This window comes from Euprymna scolopes, chromosome 3 (assembly GCF_053919585.1).
Source record: "Euprymna scolopes isolate OS-2025 chromosome 3, ASM5391958v1, whole genome shotgun sequence".
NCBI lineage: Eukaryota > Metazoa > Mollusca > Cephalopoda > Sepiida > Sepiolidae > Euprymna > Euprymna scolopes.
In genome coordinates, this window is record NC_136484.1 from 57,262,645 (window position 1) to 57,277,065 (window position 14,421).

The window sequence follows — 14,421 nt, forward strand, 5'->3', positions numbered from 1 at the left end:
GTGAATTAACCACACCTGAAAATTTTGATCAAGAATTTTGACGAAATTGTTTGCAATTCATAATTTGATGAGTATAATTACCTGCTAGCAAATAGTAAGGTAAACTATTTAAATATAGCTTCGTTTAAATGGAGAACTCGGCCAATAATCTTTATTTCACTTAAATCTAACACAAAACTCATTTCAATAAAAACACACTTGTGAGGGCTCAACCAAAGTTAGCAACATGGCAATTTAAAAGAAAAAAAAAAACCCAATAAATTCCTTAATCAATTGGGTTTCTCAACAAAATTATTTTTCTTTTTATTGTAACACACTTGTGTTCCAATAAATATTTGTTATTGTTCACAGCGAGTTTTTCTTGTTTTTTTTTTTGGTTGCCAACAGAACTCAATTTTCCGGTTTTTTGCCTGCATTACATCAACACCAAACTTATGGTCATTTAAATAAAGTGCGGGCATAGAATGATTGACAGAGAAATCAGTCTGAATGAATCTTGGACTTTTTTTTTTCTCTTTAAATTACTTTCATTTAATATAATACATATTTAGTACACTATTTTATTTTTTTTGCCATAAAAATAAAAGGGATAATCTTCATTTCAATTTTGTCAAAAAAAAAATATGATATTCTCATTGAACAGGACATTTCCAACCTTATTTTGACTGACCTGTTAGATATAAACATTTTTTACTGGTCTTAAATTTCTTTCTGGTTATATTTAGATATAAAAAAAATCTGCTTGACGAAGGGTTAGTGAAAACATAGAAACTGAGAAATGCTCAACTATTTTAATTATAACAAAAATCGGCACTTGTACAGTTTCAAGACATTAAAAAAAAGGTTATATTGCATGTATTCGTTATGGAACGAAGTTCTCAAGAGGTTAAATTTTAGGAAGAAAAGCTAGTATTAAAGATAGGGAGGGAGTGTCAGCACTTTACATTGAGTTATCTCCCTGTGGCGTGTTCAACAAATTCAATAATGGCTGATTTCAATGCACTCTCATAAGAACGTGATTTTCCGCTGTAAAAAAAAAAAAATTAAATTAATCAAATTAATTGAAATTTTTTTTTTCCGATCTTCCAAAATGGATACGTACAATATAACCTTTTTCATTTTTGAATGTCTTAATTAAACTGTACAAGTATCTAGAATCAGCCATGGGGAATTTAGATGTACATAAAAATGCTCAGTTTCCCCAAAACTTGCAATGTATCTTATATGGCCATTGGTAGTGACACAAATTAACCCTTTATCATCAAAAATATATTTTTCGTAAATATCTAACGTCCTTTATCGTTAGTTTGGGTTAGTGGCACTTTTTTTTTTTTTTTTTGCTTGTGCAGTACTTACCCGTGACAAACAAAATATATTCCAAAAATCATCAAGTAGTTTTATTTTTAAATAAAATTTTTATGGTTAACCTACACACCTTGCCACTGTTCATTCCTGTACTATTTCTCAATTCATTTAGTTTCTCCCTATTTAATTGAGTACACAATATTGAGCTGAATGAAGTGTATTTCTTGCTCGAGATTTTTTTATATGGAAAACAAAAACTGCTTCATGCGATCCAAAAGCTTTCCACATCCACACAAAAGGGGGGGGGGCTTTGTCCATGTGTTCTGTCAAAGTTTTATTTTCGTTACTATGGACACTTCCTGTAAATATTGAGGTGTGTGTGTGTGTATATATTATAATTTGTTAATGAAAATGAGATTGTAATGAATGCAAAACTTGGACAGCCAAGGAGCCTTAGTATTTTAGAAAATTTCAAAAACATTCAATTCCAGATTTATATAGAAGCACCTTTACAAGGCTTTCTGAATCTTGTTAATGTAAAATGGTCATAGTCAGCTAACATAATTCCTAATTTTCAGCGCAGTGGTGACAAGGTGAATCAGTTTCTTTCACTTATTGTTCTTCAGTATTTTTGTGATTTCATTAATTCTATTTTTATACTTTCATAAACATTTATTATATAAATTTAACAAAATTAAAAGTTTTTTTTTTTTTTTTTTTTTTTTTTTTTTTTTTTAAGGGAAGGAACTGCTACTTCCAGTAGCACTATGCCTGAAATTAGAAAGTATGTTGACTATAAAAAAAAAAAAAGAAAAGAAAAATCATTAACAGAAAATTTAAGAGTGATAATTACTCCAACTAATCTTGAATTAAGGTTATATGAAAAACAGAAAGGCAAGGGAAATTATTCAAATTCTTTAATTCGATTTTGTCCCTGCAGACGTCACGCTCTTAAGTTGTTATACATGGAAGAAGGACATTTTGGTGAAGCCTGCTTCTTGACTTCTCCTTCACATGCATACAAAAACAATGAGAGAAAAGTCCTTAACATTTTTTTTTTTTTTCTGACAAAGTAAAAAGCCTGCATTCAGAGTTCAGTCTCAGGAAAAGTGGTTAATGTTTCTTTAACCACTTCTTGCTTTCTTGAAGTTTTTTTTTTTAGTCTCCAATAGATCGTTTTGTTTCATACGAGTCAACAATTTACATCTCAAGATTCAAGAAATTAGTTTTGCTTGACTTATTTGTACCCGCAAAAGTTGAAAGCAGAAATAATTGCAATCCTTTAAAGTATGAACAATCTCAAATGTGTGCATGTCGCTGACCACTGCTCTTATTAAATATACAATGTTTTTTGTTTTGTTTTTGTTTTTTTAATCTATTAGTTGGGTTAGGATTTTGACAGGAAGAATTTGTATGTTTGCCAATATTTCCATGAAAGATGAGTTTTTAAAAAAATCTTTAAAAAGTAAAAGATGAACATAAAAAATATTACTTTTTAAGTTGTGAGAAAAAAAAGACATGCAACTTTGATAACAATTTGGTAAAGTTTGTAAAAACAAGATCACAGAAAAACAAAACAAAAAATTTTTTTTGCCAATTCCAATCTTTAAATAAGGAAGAAGGGGGTTACTTTCTTAATTGCCATCAACTTTTGCTTTTTGGTACTATAGTGCCAAGTTTAAAACTAGATAAAGAGTTCTAGTCAAAGACGGACAGAATCATCAGACAAGAAAACAGATTATTGAGCAACAATAAAGGCAGGAAGTCAGAAGGAGGAGACAAAAATGCCTAAAAGTTTACTGAATAGATTTAGACACAACCCACTTTTTTTTTTTTTTTTTTTTTTTTTCGAAGCAATATCGTGTCAAAGTCTAAGAGTTGATGTCTCAGTTTCTGGAGGAACGAAACCAACAACGAAAAGAGAACAGGATTTGCAAATATTTAAAAAAAAAAAAAAAAAAAAAAATCCAAAAGTCGAAGAATGAAAATGGTTTGCAACAATGTCTTTTTATCTTGATCACATGACTGTTGCATCAACCGGAGGGAGGAGGGGGGGGGGGTGAATCCCATCAATTTAGGTTGAAAATAAAGCAGAAATGTTGCAAATCGTTTATAGCAACAACACGTCTTTCAAAAGCAGCCTTCTTTCCAGCTCTCATCTGCACGAGGTGGTGGACGCTCTAACGGTTTAAAAGGGATTCCAGATCTACAAAAGAAAAAGGTTTGAAAAAACAAAACTAATTAATATCCAGAAAATATCTTTCAACGTATGTCAAAGTAATGCAGGATTTCATTTTTAAACAATTATATGCTTGACTCTAACCCATCCACCCACCCCCATGAAAAAAGAAAAAAATCTGATGTAATGTGACAAAGAAAATTATACACTAAAAATCAAGTAAATTTATCAAATAACTGTTTTTAAACTAGCAGGCCGGCCGGTCGTGAAATATGTTATTTTAATTAATGCAGAATTCTTATTTATTATAAACAGAAATACAGACGGTATTAAATATAATGTTAAATTCCTTTTTAAAAAATTTTTTTAAATAATAATAAAGTTAAAGAAACAGAGACACATGTGACTATTGTTTTCTTTTCTAAACATTTCACTTTTTGTAACAGAAATAATACTAGAGCTGAGATCAAAACCTAAAGACAGCAAGTCAAATACAATGACCATGATCTTCAATAAGTGTTTTCAAACTGACTTATACGTAACATAAGGAAGCTGTCAGGTTTCACTAATGTGCATGAGCAGTCGTGAAACAGGTGAAAACAAACATGTCTACCCACACATACCAATTTTGACCCCATAGCAGCCCATTTTTCTGGATGAAAACCAATTAAAAAGATTTCCACATGTTTGAATACTCTTTATACCAAATTTCAAGTTTGTAGATCACAAATTTGTTGAGTATATAGGTTGAGAAGTGTCCTCACATACATTCTCACTTTTATAGATATAAAAATTTCATGGCTAAACCACAAGCAATGATCTCATGCCACTATCTTGAAAACTGTCAGAAGAAACAGGGGCAATAACTCCAAATTCAAGCTTGCTAGATTTTAGGGAGCCATTCTTAACATGGAGAGATAGTGACATTGGAAAACTCAAAATCACTTAAAAATGATTTTCTCAGAAAAAAACTACAACTACTTGATTAATTTACATGATTTTTTTTTTTTTTTTTTTTTATATGGTATTTTTAGTCGCGTGCAAGCGACTCTAAGTCGGTCGGTCGGTCGGTCTGTCCGTAACACTTTTGTGCTTGGCCTTTTTGGTTAAGATCAAAGGTCTGTTGTGAATAGATGCTGTTCTTAGCTTTTTAAGTTTTTCTTGGCCTTTTGGCCAAGATTAAAGTGTAATATCTGTTCTGGCAGATACTGCAAGCAAAGACCATATGTGGGGGCAACCCCACATATAAGACCTGCAACCCTTCATACCCATTTCCCCTTCACTACTCACATTAAAAATCGGCCTTGTGCCTAATTTGCTCGGTGGGGGGAGCAAATAAATACCTATTTCTTGGCCTTTTGGCTAAGATCAAAGTGTAGTATCTGATCATACTACATGCTGTACTTATGTTTGTAACTTTGTGATATAAAGTGGGGGATCACTTTTCTGTATTAATTTAATGTAAAATGATCACCCACTTTACAACCAGTCAGTCTCAAAGCCATTCAAGTTGTTTTTGAATGATTCCAGTTATTTTTTAAGTATTCAAGTCATTCTTAAGGTCATTCAATTCATCCTTAAGTTCATTAAAGTCATTCTAAGTCATTTACTTTTTATTTATTTAAGTCATTTCAGACCATTTTTCGGTCATTTTAGTTTATCTTTAAGAATTTCATGTCAATCCTACATTCATTCATTACACAAGAGCACACGACTAATGGCTATCAGCCTTGTTCTTTCTATTACAGGTGTGTACATCATACAGATTTTTTTTTTTTTTTTTTCCATAGAGAAAGGAACAATTCTGCACAAGCGCCAACAAATTTAAATACTAGCAGTGCTCCTATAAAAAAAAAAAAAAAAAAGGTTAGAATTTAAACCATTCAAGCATGCGAGGTCCCTCTCTACAAATAAAGTTTACTTTCACCATGACTAATGTCTGTGCAAAAAAAATTTTTTAATTCAAGTTATTGAGAAAAGTGGAAACAGACAAACAATTTTGGTGCATTTTTACCCCTATAATGGCCCCTAAGGGGACAACCAGAGTTATCCCAGAAAATTCGTTATGGCAAAAATTTACTTTCACCATGACTAATGTTTGCGCAAAATTTCAAAAAAATTCAAGGAATATGTTCTCAAGAAAGTGCCAACGGATGAACGATTTGGGGTCAATTTTATCCCTGAAAAACCCGTTCTGGCAAAAATTTACTTTCACCATGACTAATGTTTGCACAAATTTTTTTTAAAAATTCAAGGTGTTTTTATTGAGAAAAGTGTGAACAGACGAACGAGAGTGAATTACTAGGTCCAATCCGTCATTTGTCGGAAGTCTGATATTTTAAAACATTTCTTTCTCTTTCTGACTGATTCTTTCTCTAATTCATGCACAAACGTTTGCCACCACTTAAATGTAATAGAAGAAAAAAATTAATCAGCAGTCGACTGATTGTTTGACCTAGTTTCTATGATCCTTTTGCTGCTAGCCACTGCTTCTTATACATCATCGCAATTTTCCAACTCACATGATATCAAGAATCATATCTTCAGATATTTCTGTGCTTTCTAATATTTGTTTACGTTAGCTTAAAGATTACCATGCTTTAATCTATTGGGAAGCAGTTCCATGGTAATATATTCCTCATACGAGAAATTTTTGGAAAGCAACTCTGTTCATGAAAATTCCACTAGGCACACAGGGGAAGAAAACAAAGTTCTAAGTTGCGGTAAAAGACAAGTTTTTAGTGTGAATGTCTTACCAGGGATTGAAGCTTAGTCAAACATTTTTCGATGGAAATCAACAGAATAGAGAAAAACTAGCCATGTTTTTTTTTCTCTATGAGAAAATGACTACATAAGAGATGATGTTCCACTAGATTATGAAGTCGTATGACAAGCAAAATATAGTAGAGCTCCTGTAGTAATTGCTATCTCGGCAGCTGATACATGCTGTATTGTAACGTGTTTGAGTCTAGGAGTATTAAACATGCAACATATATTTAAAAAAAAAAAAAAAAAAAAAAAAAAAACTTTGAAGAAAAATAAAAAGTATTTATTGTACATAAAAAAAATACAGAAACAAAAATGATCCAAGGGAGATAAGCAAGTTATTAATTCAGTTTAATTTACATTCAGAAAAAAGACCGAGTTATTGAGAATTAATAACAATATTTCTTTGGTCAGAAAATCTTTATAATTACCATATGTCCAGTTTTTCTTTGAGGGTGCTTGTAATTGATTCTTTTCAATCAGATTTGGATCCCAGGAAATATTGACTGAAGTTAATCTAGTTAGCATTTGACAACCTGGAGCAGAGTAACGACTCTATCTGACTAACTGAAGAGTTGGTGCTATCAGCGTTCTTTTATAGTTTGAGTGAATGGAAAGTTCCAAAAACGCTCCAAATGGAACACCACACCTTAGAACATTCCAGAAGATCTCAAAAAAGAAGATTTTTATTCTCTAATTTTAATGTAATGTTTTTAATAGTAATAATTATACAAATAGAAATTGTAATATCTTAAGTATAATAATAAGTAATTATAATAATTAATTAAGTATAATTAATAGTAATAATTATAGAAATTGTAATATCTTAATACTTTTAGGAAGAAAATACCCTCCCATGACAGTATGAGATATCCTGCTCCCCATCCAGGAAGAAGCGGAGAAACTATGAAGAATGGACATGCAGCGAAAAATCCTTAACCTTTATATGCATGGAGGATTGCTTGAACCGATATGAGAGTATGTGAAGCTGCCACTTGAAATGTTCGACAATCTTTGTCTTCTGCTACGGGGTATCTAATCTTTACTTGATCCAAATTGCCAAACCAAGCTGAACTTAAAATAAATGATTATTGCCAAATTTGCAATTAAAGAAAAGAGAGTTGTCAATTTAAAGTTTGTCGTCTCTAAAAGAAAAAAAGACCCTGTATTTAAATTGAGATGCGTTTATTGCAATATCTGCAATGCTCAAGACTCAGAATTGGCCACACCCTAGCTTTTCTTTTTGTCTTTGACCACCCTACTAATTGATCTCATCTTGGAGTGACATCATACACGCCCTCCTTCCCCCACCCAATTTTTTTTCTTTGTTCCCGTCTAGAAATTCAGCCCCATTTAGAGATCGACCTGCTTGTTTTCAGCCCCCATCAAGCTGGAAAACAGTGGGCAGCCTACCACCTAGAAAGAATTGGAAGGGCCTTATTAATACATTTTGTTTATTTTGGGGATATTTTTCCCCCCCACCCATGCCAATAAAATTTTATTTCTAATAATAACAAGTGAAGCATGCATGGTCCACCGTGAGTGCACAGTGAACGTGGTTTAAATAAAAAGACAAAGTTCAGCATTTACTCCCTCCTCCCCCATTTAGCCCCAAAAGTTCCCAGGGGACCTCAAATCCTGGTGAAAATGAACAAACAGTGCAACTTCAGGCCTTTACCATATTTAAATTTGAGTTCAGCACCATGCAAAACTGCTAAATAGACATACACAGAAAATTTTGGACAAATATGGTAAAATAATCCTAAAAATGGAGTGTTTTTATTCGTCCTAAAAGAGCCCCTGGGCACACCAAAGAGTTATTGCAAAGTATAGACAAACAAAATTATATAGAAATCAGTTAGTTACAACTTTTCAGAAAGTTTTATAAAAATTCAGGGCATCAATTTTTTTTAATAAGCACAAAAGTGTCAATTTTAGCCATTTTAACTTGAAAGGCACACATAGGGGGGCAACCAGGGTTTTCCTGGAAAAACCGTTCTGTTATTTTTTACTTATATCATATTTAATGTTTGTGCAAAATTTTTTTAAATTCCAAGATGTAATTATTAAGAAACGTGCGGACAAACGAATGGACAAGGATGAATTTACAGGTCCACCCTCCTTTTGTTGGGGGACCAATAAAACGATTTTTTTTTATAAATTTCTATTTTTTTACAGACAATGTATATATATATATTTTATTTAATAAAAAAAAACCCAAAAAGAAACGATTTGATTTGAGAATCTTTAATAGGAAGATCCTGGTGTGTTTGTGGTATTATGGTGAATGAGATCTCTAGCTAGGATTAGTGTAGACCAATCAAAGATACAATGACCATAGATCCCCCTACTAACCCGATTTTTTATATTGGCCTTGTGCCTAATTTTTGTTTTGTTAATTTTCTTTGGCAAAATAAAAATATATAAATCAAAGTGGAAGGGCATCGTTTGCATTGTTGAATTTGTCAGCAGCATGACTATTGCACATTACTGCACCCAAAAAGTTGCATCAGTTCAGGAGAAAAACATCAACACCAGCGGTTCCCAAAACACGAGAAAGAGGTCACAATAGGAAGGGCTGGAGTAATGTGGTCTGTAATTTACTAAGTCTAATAGTATCGTCCCCTGTACTTCTTTCCCACAATTGACAGATAACAATCCCCTAAACAGCAATTGGTTGAATAACAGCAGCCATTGCCAGAAAACCAGCAAAACCCCATCCCAGAAGTCCAACCCTTGTTCACGTTTCTTTCTCATATAAAAATTAAAAAGAACATCTGCTATTTAAAGAGAAGAACTGCATCTGTGAGGGAAATCCCCTTAAGGCAGTGTTGAAAATTATACAGTTATCGTTACGATTATTGTCTCAATTTCGCTTCTCGTAACTTCTTTGTTTTTAATTTATTTTTTACGTTATCTTTTCTTTATGAAACTGTTAGGTGAAAGTATAGAATAGGTAAAGGAAGCCTCTTCCCTCCCCAAGAGCTTTTCTTAACAATTATGTTATTATTTAGAAAAACTGTTCTTAACATGCAGAGGAGTAAGCAGAAGTAATCGTAAAGATAACCAAAGTACAAATCTCAAACTCAATAAGAGTAGAAGGGATCCAAGGAATTTTCCTAATTCACCCTCCTCTTTCCTCATTACAACATTCGTGATCATTTATTAATATATGAAAGATGCTTGTTGAAACAAATCATTGAAACAAGCAAAGCATGCTGGGTCGCCCTTCACAGGTGAAAAATTTACTTTCACCATGACTAGTGTTTTTGTGCAAAATTTCCAAAAAATCCAAGGCGTGGTTATTGAGAAAAGTGCCAACAAATTAACAGACGAACGATTTTAGGGCAATTTCACCCCTCTAATGGGACATCGAGAGCTATCCCGGAAAATCTATTCCAGCAAAGATTTACTTTCACCATGTTCAATTTGTGCAAAATTTTGAAAAAATCCAAAGTGTGGTCATTAAGAAAAGTGCAAATGGACAAACAGGAGTGAATTACTAGGTCCGATCCCTCCTTTGTCGGGGAGATAAAAAATCTGAATTAAATTGTGATGGGAGTGTCTCAATCTGCTCTTTTTTATAATTAACCTCCCCTACAACTGTCAGTTAAATTGCCAGAGAGAACATAAAACATCTTCATCCCAAACCTTACAATGTATAATATTGGCTATATAAATGAATTCGATGCACTAAAGAAACTAAATGAAAAAAACACAATACTGACCTTTTTGGTGTTGGTAAGCTTGTTCTTGGAGTTGTTCCTAGCCTTGGTATTGATCTGCGAGGGGTATTGGCTGGATGTGGAAGGTTACTTCTAATTGGAGACGAACCTCTTCTCATACTTAGGGGCTGTTTCAGATGACTCACTGATGGAGAATTTGGACGGCCCGGTTGCTGCAGCCGAGATGGGGGTCGAGAAGCGGACTCAGGAGTTCCTCCGGCTATAAATAACATGTCATCACTGCAAGTATCAAGGCTTGAATCACTTGAATGGAGTGCAGGGGAAGGTGTCACTAGTTTAGAGACATTTGGTAGACTTCGACGCAAATCGTCTATGAAATAAAAGGAGGAAAAAACTAGGGTGAAAAATCTAAGAAAAATTTTTTTGTGCTTATCAAATATATATATATATATATATATATATATATATATATATATATATATATATATATATATATATATATATATATTAGTGTTGGGGCAATTAATTGGAATCAGAATAGGGAATCAGAAAAATCTGAATATTTGGGGTATCGGAAAAATTTGTGCCTGTTTTCTGATGCCAAAAACGATTCTTTGTCTTTTTTTATTTGATATTGTTTAAAGTAAAATGCTGGTAGTCATAATAAAATAATTGATTGATTTTAAATTAACTCTCAAACTAAAATATATAGATCATCCTTCACAAGTGTAGTTTTACGTCTGAGGAAATATCTGCATATATAACATGTTTTCACAGTAATTGGGAATAATTAACAAATGTATTGTTAAATATTTAAAGATTTATAATTGTATTAAACTCAGGAATTTAGTACAGAATCGTAATTATATCAAATGAGGAAAAATATTAGAATGGTCCCATCACTAATAAATATACTATTAAAACTTTAATGATGTCATCTTGCGTATCACCATGCACATTTTTTTGTGCTTGATCAATTACAAAGATAATTACAAGTAAAAATATAATTCATTGAATTATCAGGTTTTATCATGTGTTTTAATGTGGGAGAGTTGTGCAACCAATTCTGTATGACAAACTGACTTATCCCCCTTGCTTTGCTTGCAATCTACCATCAGAAAAACCAAAAAAAATAGAAAATTTCTCTACGATTTTCTCCCGCCAAAAAGCACATTTTCTACTGGATCATTTTTTGTAATTTATGTAATTCATACTAATTTCAACAGGACATGTAAGTATGTAATAATGTTTTCACCTGAAATGTGTTTGTTTCAAATTCTACTATTCTGCACAAGCACCCACTTTTTATCTGCATCTTAGTTGGTGGCAAGAAGAGCAAGAGAGATAAGGAAGATTGGAGCAGGAAAGGACATAAGATTTACAATTTCTAAATATTTATGAAACTCTTGTGACATCACAATAGATCTTATCTTCCCACCTTCCTCCATCTTTTCCTTAACTAGCAAATACATATTCTCTTTGGTCACATACTTTTTGCTAGTTTGGAAGGATTATATAATTGTAAAATAACTATAGACAATAAATAGTAAAAGTAAAATAAATTGTTTTGGACTATCAAAATAATTTCCAACATTATTGGAAATATTTACCTTTTCATATCTTTTTTTTTTTTTTTATCGCTTATGTTTTAATTCAGGTTTTGAAACATGACTTAAATCATAAACCTATGATGGCACACAAAAGTTATAATTATTCTGTTATGGTAATGTTTTAAGCTCTATTTATAAAATCCCCAAATAGGTCAGCTGGGAGAATCTCTGATTGAAAATCTCAAGTTTTCAGTTTCTAGTTATAGTACTTGCTTTATTTGTTGGAAATTTATCATTTACTTTTAATGCAATATTCTCCATAACTATTGATAAAGGTATATATATATATATATATATATAACTATCGATAAAGATATATATATTCAATAATATATATATAACTATCGATAAAGATATATATATTTAATAATATATATATAACTATCGATAAAGATATATATATTTAATAATATATATATAACTATCGATAAAGATATATATATATATTTCATAATATATATATAACTATTGATAAAGATATATATATTTAATAATATATATAACTATTGATAAAGATATATATATTTAATAATATATATATAACGATTGATAAATATGTATAATAATACATATACAGTGCCACCAAAAAGAAAGTCTGCACTTGTCATTTTTTCAAAAACTGCAAATTTAAGCTGAATTGAATGTAACTGTTTAAACAACCTCTACCTCATTTGATTCACCTTTTATTCCTCTTTAATTTTACCTGTTCATATTTGACTTTTAAGTGTTCTAATTGTTTTCATGTTAATAGTTCATGTCAATTTAAAAAATTAACTTCAAATCGAGCAAGCAAAAAGAAACACCGCACAATGAAAAATTCTTATTTAAATGTAACTTTAGAACATTAATGCAACACAAATACAACAGGAACATAATGAACTACTTATCATTTAGTTGCACAGCTCTTCTGCAATATTCAATAAATTTACAGTAGGTTTTTGTAATTTTTTATTTATTGTATTTCTATTTTTTTTTCGGTTTGTTTGTTTTGAAATTTGTCTGTGTCTGTTACTTTACTCGGCTTGATTCGGTGACTGCTGGTTGAACCCGAACCATAATTCAGGAAAAATCCTGACGATCGAGGTCAAATTATGCAAGAGTACCAAAAATATATATACGGGATGTCCATTGTACAGTTCAGCCGATAAAAAGGGTGTTTCCTCCTTATCATAATGAAATCGGCCAAAATGTTGATATTTAATTTTAAAAACCATGATAACTCCTTACATTTTTTTGTCAATTTCAACAATAAACAATGTTATCTACCTAATTGTCATGTCGCAATTATTTCGGTCTTTCATAATTACACAAAAAAATGATTTCGGCCATGTTTGTTTTGTCATGTGACATGTGACGTAAACACAAAGGAAATAGTTAAAATTTCTAATTTTTTCAATAACCATTTCCTTTAATCATTAATTTCTCCTTTATCGTTTTTCGTAAGTTTTGGCTATTTTCATTACTGTGACATGACAATTCAGTAGATATTATTGGTTTCACTTGAAAATCCATAGTTCGATTTCCGAATATCGCAACAATAAAGAAAAAGCACTAAAATGTTTACGAATATTCTCATTAATAATATTTGAAAGCAATAGATTTTCTTTGAAAAAAAAAGTTTACTAAATTATTTCCATTTTTTAAAAACTTGTCCTTCAACATTTGTGCATTCTTTTTTCTTCATTCTGAATTATCATTGGTCTCCCGCTTACTTTGTTCCTTTATTCTTCAAACAGTTTTATTTTCAATTTTTCCATCTATTTATTTTTGATAAAACACTATACTTACATACAAAAAGAAAATCGGCTGAATTTTTTTACTATACGAGATTTTCCAGTGCGTGTTAACGTATATATTTATAGTAAAATTAAATCCTCATGTTTTCCCCTCTGTCACTCTCAGGAAGAACGGACAGTGGATGTGCATTGAATGATTTAAACGGATATACCATTTAAACTTAAAATATTGCACTTGACAATTCGCTTGGCATTTGCAATAACCATTAACAAGATTCAGGGACAATTTTTACATTTGTGTGACTTACACTATGATTGCTTCTCACATGGACAAGTATATGTTGCGTGTTCTACAGTTGAAAAATGAGACAATCTCTACATTTGCACAGAAAAAGGGACACCTCAAAATATTGTGTATCTACAAATATTGACAACATAAATATAAGACCTATATATTTTGTCTTTTTTGTGTTACATTTTAATAAACAGAGCCACAGCAACGAGTGGCCGAGTACAGCTAGTATGTAATATTTTAGATATACACGTATCAATGTAAACTACAAAGGTTTAACTTTGATCAAAATCAGACTGTTCCTTCTTTAAATTATTGATTTTTGATACTTATCACAGGCATTTTATTACAAAACCGATCTAAGGACACTCCAAAACACATAAAATATATCTGTGTGAAATTTTTTTTAAAAATCAGCTCAGCCATTTCAGAGTCCATAGTGAACTCACACACACAAAAAATGCTTTTTATATGTAAGTAAAAATAGAGATTAAAAAAAATTACGAAAAAGGATTCAGTAGATGATGATCTAGAAGTTTTTTAAATAAAAAATCAGTTGCAATTACATTCTGATATCTTTAAAAATTGCAGTACATGTATATTTTAAATTATTTAGTCACGGTTTATTGACTGCAGTTATCTCCCCTGGATTTTGCAAACTCTCCAACATTAAGCCGTACGATGAAACTCTAAAAATCACTAAACTCAATAATTTTTAATTTTAGTTATAAATATTTTTCTACTGGATAATTTTCTTAATTTTTTAAAAATGTAAACTAACTTTGACAGGGCACATAAGTATGTAATAATGTTTTCACCTGAAATGTGTTAGTTTAAAAGATCACCA

The 14,421-nt window shown here is 31.2% G+C and overlaps 1 protein-coding gene and 1 pseudogene across 13 annotated transcripts in view; one reads left to right on the forward strand and one right to left on the reverse strand.

The window, feature by feature from the left end:
* Positions 1 to 2,207: 2,207 nt before the first annotated feature.
* The window catches only part of LOC145255607 (SLAIN motif-containing protein 2-like), a 291,352-nt gene continuing 279,138 nt past the window's right edge, over positions 2,208 to 14,421 (reverse strand). For all 13 annotated transcript variants that reach the window (XM_080114160.1, XM_080114151.1, XM_080114182.1 and 10 more), the window contains 2 exons: positions 9,979 to 10,306; positions 2,208 to 3,511 (listed from right to left, as the gene is read on the reverse strand). In XM_080114160.1, the coding sequence (XP_079970286.1) occupies positions 3,436 to 3,511; positions 9,979 to 10,306 (404 nt within the window). In that variant the 3' untranslated portion in view covers positions 2,208 to 3,435. The remainder of the gene's footprint in view (positions 3,512 to 9,978; positions 10,307 to 14,421) is intronic.
* On the forward strand, positions 4,830 to 4,963 carry LOC145265416 (U2 spliceosomal RNA; annotated as a pseudogene).